We start from the raw sequence: 9,061 nt of genomic DNA on the forward strand, positions 1-9,061 counted from the left end.
AACCGTGCAAATATAAAGGACGTCTTTTACCATTTTGTTAAAAAAGAATAAATAGAGTACGGATGAATAATTTTGACGTGCTTAAACATATATCTCTTTTGTATTTTTTTATTGAACTATTCTATGAAACATTTTTTCCCCCTTATTTTCATTATCCAACATTGATCCATTTCATTCCACTTTATTTACCATTCATAAACCACACATACCAAACACTATTTTACTTGTTTTATAGCATGAATATAAAACAAAGTATCAAGTATCAATAAACAATCTCGTCAATAAGCTAGAGGTGAAAGTGACAATAAAATATACTTGTTTTTTTTAATGTGACCCAATTTCGATTCCTGCCTCTAACATTTAGTTTCAGAGACACCAACGTAATACACCGCACTATTGTGCCTTCAGACAAGTGTTCATAGGCATTGGCTTCAAACGAGTGTATCCTAACATGATAAATTTAGCCAATAGCCCATTTGATAGATTCGTTGGTTCGTTAAAAAAATCAATAAACAATCTCAAAGATCCCAATAATAAACGTAAAAAAGAAAATAAAACTTTTGTTCGATTTTCATCTCAGCCGTAGAAGCTGACAGATCTACCGACGGTGGTTCAAACCAGCAGCTGACGCAATAATAATAATAATAGTAATAATAATAAGTAGTATTAATTCTCATTTCTCTGCATCTTCAAACCCTCCGATCTCAAATCCCTCAATTCGAACAGAGATCCTTTACTCGGATCCTAGGGTTTCATACAAGCTCAATTTCATTCTTCTACTATGGTAACCTTTCAATTCCTACTTGACTTGTTGCTTGTTATCCATGTTCTAGGTTAGATCCGGTATTGAATCGTTGCTCAATTGACATTTGATCATTTTATTGCATCCGTATTGTTGAATTTTGATTTGAGTGTTTATGTAATTATGTTTACTAACTGAGACTTTCAATTTTGGTGGTGGATTCGTGCTCCGGTGCAGCCGCTCAGACTCGATATCAAGGTACTGATACTGATACTGATCTCGATAATAATAATAATTATATTTTTATTTATTTATTTCAATTTTGGCAGAGGAAGCTTGCTCAAAGATCAGAAAGAGTAAAGTCAGTTGACTTGCATCCGACCGAGCCATGGTAATGATGATTAGTGATTTGTATAGGTTTTGTTATGAAATAGGCTGGCATTGGTTGATAATGTTAATAGTTTACATTTTGTTTTAATTCACAATTTAGGGATGAACAAATGGTACCGAAACTGGTACCGCCGGTACCAATTATTTGATGTTTCGGGATCGGTACGGTACAGGTATAAACAAATTTTTGCCTACGGTACCGGTACCAAGTTTTTAAGAAAATCAGGATCAGTACCGGGATGGTATGAAGCTCATCCCTAATTTACATAACATTGGGGCTCAATGGTAAGGGTGGGAGGAAGTGAATTGGAGATCAAGTTGGTATACATCTGTTTATTGATGTATATGGGTACTTCTGTCTTTTTATAGGATCCTCACGAGTTTGTATTCAGGGACAGTCAACATATGGGATTACCAGGCTCAGGTATGAAACTGTTCTAACTTATCTAAAGTAGTACTCACCTCTAGTTTGTATTCAGGGATAGACTCATGTTATGCTGTTACAATGTAGTTACTTTTAAAGTAAACACATTTGTCATCTTCATGTTTTTCATATGCTACTTTCTGTTTGTGTAGAGTAGAATTTCTCAAAAAATTGCTTTTATTTTGTAAATTGGAATACTTTCCTTACCCATTATATATGTATCTACGTTCATAGGGTGGTATATAATGTTGAGGTTTAGATATGTAGTGTAGCCTATCTAACAAGGCTTATCCAGAAAGATCATCAAATTTGTTGGCTACATAAGTAACTGCATTTGGATTTATAGTGAAGCTTGGCTAATTGAAGATATTGGGAAAAGACAATCCTATCTTTTGTGGCAAATAGCTATACTAAATGGATAAAGAACAGAATTTAATATAGCTTTTTTGTTAGACACAGTTTATCTTGGCTAATATGATAAGAGGCAGTAACTAGTAACCAACTACATTGAAAGCATAAGGTTATCTGATTCTTTTTGTGAGTGGCTAAGTTCATTGTTCAACAAGAGATATAACTAAAAAATGATGGGCCCCGTGGACGTTTCATTGTAAATTTATTTGTTTTCTGTGAAAGTTGTAGAAGGTTGTAAATGGGCACATGCTGACTTTTTACAGTGTTTTTTTATATATGCTTAGGTGAACTATAAAACCTAAGAATACGATGAAGTGAAATCTAACAAAGAACTCTAAAAGAAGAGACTTATAGACCTATAATATATATATGTTTGATATACATCAGTTTGTCAATTTCTTATCATGATTTACATATGGTAGACATTTTAAATAATATTTTCTAATGTTAGCTTTGTAATGTTTTATTTTTTCATTGTAGACTGTGGCAAAATCCTTTGAAGTTACTGAGCTACCAGGTCCGTGATTGATATTTTTGTTCTCTAATATGTATTCTTATAATCTCACGCATGATTGGACCCTGACGGGAACTTGAATCTGATATTTTGATGATCACGTGATAAATTACAGTCAGGTCAGCAAAGTTCATAGCACGCAAACAGTGGATTGTTGCTGGTGCAGATGACATGTTTCTTCGTGTGTACAATTACAATACAATGGATAAAGTGAAAGTATTTGAGGCACATACAGATTACATCCGCTGTGTAGCGGTCCACCCCACCCTCCCATATGTATTGTCATCGTCTGATGACATGCTTATAAAGCTTTGGGATTGGGAGAAGAGCTGGTATTGTACTCAAATATTTGAGGGTCATTCCCATTATGTGATGCAAGTCACAATTAACCCTAAAGATACTAATACTTTTGCAAGTGCATCGCTCGATCGTACTGTAAAGGTAACTTTAAGAATGATTATGGTATATTGGTATTTAATATCTATCAGCCTAACATCTTTTTATGTATGTTTATGGATCCTTCATCTTTTCTTTTCTAGATATGGAATCTTGGATCACCTGATCCTAACTTCACACTTGATGCTCATGCCAAAGGAGTGAATTGTGTGGATTATTTTACCGGTGGTGATAAACCTTATCTAATTACTGGATCAGATGATCACACTGCTAAGGTTTGTGTTTATGTTAATTGTCTTTTTCTAATTATTGTGTTTGGTTGACAACTGATTCTGTATTTATGTTAATTAATTTTTTGGAACAGGTGTGGGATTATCAAACCAAAGCTTGTGTCCAGACTTTAGAAGGTCATACACACAATGTTTCTGCAGTATGCTTTCATCCTGAGCTCCCAATTATTATGACAGGTTCCGAGGATGGTACTGTACGTATATGGCATTCAACCACTTACAGGTACTTTCTTAATAATAACTTTTAAATGTTAGCATTTGTTAATCATTACACAAATAAAATGTGCCTCAGGTTGTGTACAAATTCCACTACTAGTTGACAAGAGTTATATTATGCATTTACCGTTACTACAAATTGTAGAGCATAGAACTAACCATATAAGTTGCAATTTAAAACACCAACTTATTCCAGTAACATTAAGCTCAATTTGCTGGATGTTTAATTGTTGCTCAGCGTTTGATGTTTCTTCTGCGCAGACTAGAGAACACTTTGAATTATGGACTTGAAAGGGTCTGGGCCATTGGATACATGAAAGGTTCACGCAGGTAAGTTGTTATTTACTTACATATTTTTCATAGTTTCTTTTATCATTCCTGTGAATATGTTTCATTTAAGGCTGGCATCTATACTTAGCGGATATTCTGCTGTATTCTGTTTTTACCATAAAGTTCACAACCAACTAATTTCAGTATTTTGTTCTACTGTACAGGGTCGCCATTGGATATGATGAAGGGACCATAATGGTGAAAATTGGTCGTGAGGAGCCTGTTGTCAGTATGGATAATAGTGGAAAAGTTATATGGTCTAAGCATAACGAGATTCAAACTGTTAACATTAAGAGCGTGGGAGCTGATTATGAGGTCTGGATTTGGTTGTTTAACAAACATAATAAAAAATACTTATTTCTTGGTTCTCTTTTTTTGTTGAAATTGAATTTATGGCCTTTTTTTCACTTAGGTTTCTGATGGAGAGCGGTTGCCTTTAGCAGTCAAAGAGCTGGGAACTTGTGATATGTACCCACAAGTAAGTCATGCTTGTTTTGTCACATAAATATATTTTTCTTTAAGCTTTACAACTTCAATTATTTTGAAACCTTGTCACAATGTTGATTATGCATTTCTTTTTTTGCCCTTGTGTTCAGAGCTTAAAGCACAACCCAAATGGGAGGTTTGTTGTTGTATGTGGTGATGGTGAATACATCATATACACAGCTTTAGCATGGAGAAACAGATCCTTTGGCTCTGCATTGGAGTTTGTTTGGTCCACCGATGGTGAATATGCTGTTAGGGAGAGCACATCTAAAATCAAGATTTTTAATAAATCTTTTCAGGTTGCTGCGCTCTTTATGCTTAATAGTTCTATTAAGACCAGTTTCCCTCAATATTGAAAATGTTATAAGCATGTTGTGAGTTGTGACACTGTTTGTTTACCATTTTTTGTTAATCAGGAAAAGAAGAGTATCCGACCGACATTTTCAGCCGAGCGCATATTTGGAGGATCTTTATTAGCAATGTGCTCAAATGATTTCATATGTTTCTATGATTGGGCTGAGTGCAGATTGATTCAACGAATTGATGTTAATGTCAAAGTAAAGGATTATAAACCTTATGTATTTTTGGCTTAAATGTCACTATAGCAATATTTTTCTTACCATTTAGCATGTTTCATTTCTAGAACCTATACTGGGCAGATAGTGGCGATTTGGTGGCAATTTCCAGTGATTCATCATTCTATGTGCTAAAATACAACGTAAGATTCTTATCACAGATGCTTACTTTAATGTTTCTGCGGAAAAATTGTGATAAATTTAACAAATGTCGTCATGTTGCAGCGCGATGCTGTGTCTGCACATCTAGATAGTGGTAGATCTGTAGATGAGCAAGGCATTGAAGATTCCTTTGAGATTCTGTATGAAGTAGATGAAAGAGTTAGAACTGGATTATGGGTCGGGGACTGCTTTATATACACTAATGCTTCATGGAGACTCAACTACTGTGTTGGCGGTGAAGTATGAAATCAGAAAATATATACTTTCATGGTTTGACTAATAACATAATAGTTTTGTAATTGATGTCACATATGTTTCAGGTAACCACCATGTTTCATCTGGATCGTCCTATGTATCTTCTAGAATATCTAGCTAATCAGAGCAAAGTTTATCTCATTGACAAAGAATTCAAGTAAGTTAGTTTTAGCTTGTTTTTGGATACAAACTGTTTTTATTATTGCTGCTAATATTTATGATATTTACATTTTAGTGTCGTTGGATACACTTTGCTTCTCACATTAATCGAGTATAAGACGCTTGTGATGCGTGGAGATATAGAACGGGCTAATGAAGTTTTACCCTCAATTCCAAAGGAGCATCATAATAGGTAGATTTCAAGTATCTTCTTCTGTCTTTATTTACAGTCTGCAATATTTTGTCTAAATAATGCATATGTAATTAATGTGTACCGATTACCAAAGGATTGTATCACCTTAGACACCATGCTTCCTGATTAGGCCTGTAAACGAACCGAAAGAACACTGACGGGGCATGTTCGTGTTTGTTTGTTTTAACTTTAACTGAGCACAAAGAATTAAACAAACGGAGTTTTCTTGTTCGTGTTTCTTCGTTAAGAAACTGAGCATGCTTGTGTTTGTTCATTAATAGTATAAACAAACGGTTCTTGAATGGAAACAAACATAAACAAACGAATATAACTGAACATAGATGACCAAATATAAAAGAAGATAACTATGTTATGAAAATCAATATGTTGGGAGTAAAGAATTAATAAAACTTTTAATGGTTGATGTATCAGTTTCATAAACTAGAATAAACTGTAACGAGCCTAAAAAATTTCAATGAATATATAAATGAAATCAAGGCAAACACAAAAACGAACATAAATGAGCATAAACGAACAAACATAAATGGGTGTTCACAAGCATAAGTGACCGAACAATACACATGTTCATGTTCGTTGGCTTAACTAAACAAACAAAATGTTTCGTTCATGTTCGTTCGTTCGTTTAATATATACGAACATCCTGTCGAATGGTTCGTGAACGGTTCACTGAACTTTCGGTTGGTTTAAACGCTTATTCATGATAACCCTCCTTTTATCCTCTCTTTTACGTTGATGCATTTTCTTAGATATTGTATTAGCAAAAATTGGATTTTAATCAATATAATGTTTTGTTTTGACAGTGTTGCACATTTCCTGGAATCACGTGGCATGGTTGAAGAGGCCATGGAAGTTGCTACTGATCCTGACTATAGATTTGAGTTGGCCATTCAGCTTGGTAAACTTGAGATTGCAATGGTAATAATAGTAATTCTTTTTATAGTAAATTGAATTACAAAAGTTCTATTATCTGGATAATCATGTAACATGCATGTAGGATATTGCTCTAGTAGCAGAAAGCGAGTCAAAATGGAAGCAATTGGGTGAACTAGCCATGTCTGCTGGAATGGTATCGTATAACCTAACTAGCTTAGCTATTATTATTATTTAAATATATTTGACATGTATTTAACATTTTGCTCATTGCAGTTGGAAATGGCTGAGGAATGTTTGAAGCATGCAAAGGATTTGAGTGGTTTGTTGCTTCTCTATTCTTCTTTAGGAGATGCTGAAGAAATAGCAAAACTCGCGTCACTTGCAAAAGAAAACGGAAAGAACAACGTGGCGTTTGCTTGCTTGTTTATGTTGGGTAAATTAGAAGACTGCCTGCAGCTCTTGATTGACAGGTTAATCAATTATTCACCATATTTTATAAATAAATCATAAATCTATATGAATTCAACCCTAATATGCAGTTTCTGAAACTAACCATGCAGCAATCGAATACCTGAAGCTGCTCTAATGGCACGGTCTTATCTTCCAAGCAAAGTTTCTGAAATTGTTGCCCTTTGGAGAAAAGACCTCAACAAGGTTAAATATTAAATTCCCACTAAACCTTCATTAAAATTTTAAACATGATTAAGAAAACTATAAACTGTTTTTAAGTGCAGGTCAACCAGAAAGCTGCAGAATCTTTAGCAGATCCGGAAGAGTACCCAAATATGTTTGAGGACTGGCAAGTTGCAGTCGAGGTTGCAGAAAAGGCTGCTGAGACAAGGTTTCATTTGCTCTTTACTCTAATATATTTTCAGGAATCTGTTGCATATTCTATTAATAAAATAATATATCTATTATATATTCTGCAGGGGAAATTATCCTCCAGCAGTGGAGTATGTGAACTATGTTGATAGGTCGCATGTTACCTTAGTGGAACAGTTTAGAAACATGCAATTGGAAGCTGAAGAGCCACTGGAAAATGGAGAATATGACCATGAAGTATATTTTTTTATATGTTTGGCGCACATTATATTTAAGTTCACTTACCTTTATATGTTTTAACATTATTTTCATCATCTTACTGGCACAGGATGTGAAACAGAATGAAGATGAGGAATTTGTTGATGGTCAACAAGTGGTTGAAAAAGAAAGTCAACAAGAAGTAGTTGCAATGGATAATGATTCAACAGATGGTGCTGTACTTGTTAATGGCAATGAGGCTGATGAAGAGTGAGGTATGAGCAGTTATACGTAAGCCTGTAAACGAGCCGAACAAACATGAATGGAGCTTGTCTGTGTTCATTTGTTTGACATTAACTGAGCAAACGTTCGAACACGAACAGTTAAACGATCGAACGGAGCATAAACGTATTTGTGTTTGCTTGTGTTTGTTCATTAACAATATAAACGAACGTAAACAAACAAACATAACTGAACGCACATAACTAAGATGAAACCACTTAAAAAGTAAATATGAAAAACAATGTTTGGGCCTGAAAAGTTATTAAAACTTGACTAAGGGTGTGTTTGGGATTCCTTATTTTTCTCTCCTTATGACTTATGAAGGATGAATAAGTCCTTATTATGTTTATAGAGTGTTTGAAAACCAATAAGTCCTTTTAACTTTCTCCCTATCCATAAGGTTAAAAAATGAGTTTTGAATAAGTTGAGATATGGTAACTTATCTCCTTATTGGTTTAGAAAACCCATTCCACCCAAACACTTTTTAAAATCAACTTACTCACTCATAAAAAATGTCATTTTGGTCATTTTACATCAATAAGTTAAATCAAACACTTTTAAAAAACAACTTATTGACTTATGCTAATTCAACCACTTTTTTGGAAACTCCTTATTAAAAATTCATAAGTCCTTTTCTACTTATCACAAAAACGTATTTTCAACTTAAATAAGGAATCCCAAACACACCCTAAATTGTAACAAGCTTAAAGTTTCTAATGAATATATTAACAAACGAAATGAACGAACATAAATTAAATCAAAACGATTGTTCACAGACATATATGAACGATCGGGACATGTGCATATGTTTATTCGTATAACCAAGTGAACAAAGAGATATGTTCATGTTCGTTTGTTTTTAAATAAACGAACCGAACGATTCACTGGGCGTTCAGTTTGTTGTAACATGTAACAATTATGTTTAGGATTTTTTAATGGAAACTTTGTTTGCAGGTAACTTGAAAGGGGGGATGTGCAGGATGCTCGATTGCTTGATATGAACATAGTGTAATTTTGTAGGGCGCACCGAGTTTTGTGATTTGAGAACATATGATACAGGCTTGGGTTCGGTAGTGAGTGAATTAGTTACCTCTGGTTTTAAGTGTTTTATGATATTCTTTTTGAGGCGATTTTTATTGTGATTTATAAGACATTTTACAATGACTGCTGCTTTATAAATGTGGGAGGTAACAACAATCATATAGTTTTTGTTGTTTTATCAAATTGTGATGGCGTTTTCAGTTATTTCAGTTTTCACTCAGGCATCTTCTGTCTTTACATCAATCATGTAGCTTCTTGTTTTATCGAATTCTTCGTGCAAA

At 34.1% G+C, this 9,061-nt stretch overlaps 1 protein-coding gene across 1 annotated transcript; it reads left to right on the forward strand.

Moving 5' to 3' along the window:
• The first annotated feature begins 727 nt into the window (after positions 1–727).
• On the forward strand, positions 728–9,006 carry LOC143538142 (coatomer subunit beta'-2-like). The gene is made up of 25 exons (XM_077031762.1): positions 728–784; positions 980–1,000; positions 1,072–1,133; positions 1,502–1,556; positions 2,448–2,484; positions 2,597–2,922; positions 3,021–3,152; positions 3,242–3,390; positions 3,645–3,713; positions 3,878–4,028; positions 4,126–4,191; positions 4,310–4,498; positions 4,616–4,756; positions 4,843–4,917; positions 5,000–5,176; positions 5,257–5,348; positions 5,427–5,543; positions 6,365–6,479; positions 6,559–6,630; positions 6,711–6,907; positions 6,998–7,091; positions 7,172–7,278; positions 7,367–7,496; positions 7,588–7,732; positions 8,694–9,006. The coding sequence occupies exons 1-24, from the start codon at positions 782–784 to the stop codon at positions 7,729–7,731; spliced, it is 2,721 nt and encodes a 906-aa protein (XP_076887877.1). The 5' UTR covers positions 728–781; the 3' UTR covers position 7,732; positions 8,694–9,006.
• The last annotated feature ends 55 nt before the right edge of the window (positions 9,007–9,061 follow it).

Source organism: Bidens hawaiensis, unplaced genomic scaffold, assembly GCF_021521415.1.
Source record: "Bidens hawaiensis isolate Kalapana, Puna unplaced genomic scaffold, B.hawaiensis_p1.1 tig00000780_1, whole genome shotgun sequence".
Lineage (NCBI taxonomy): Eukaryota > Viridiplantae > Streptophyta > Magnoliopsida > Asterales > Asteraceae > Bidens > Bidens hawaiensis.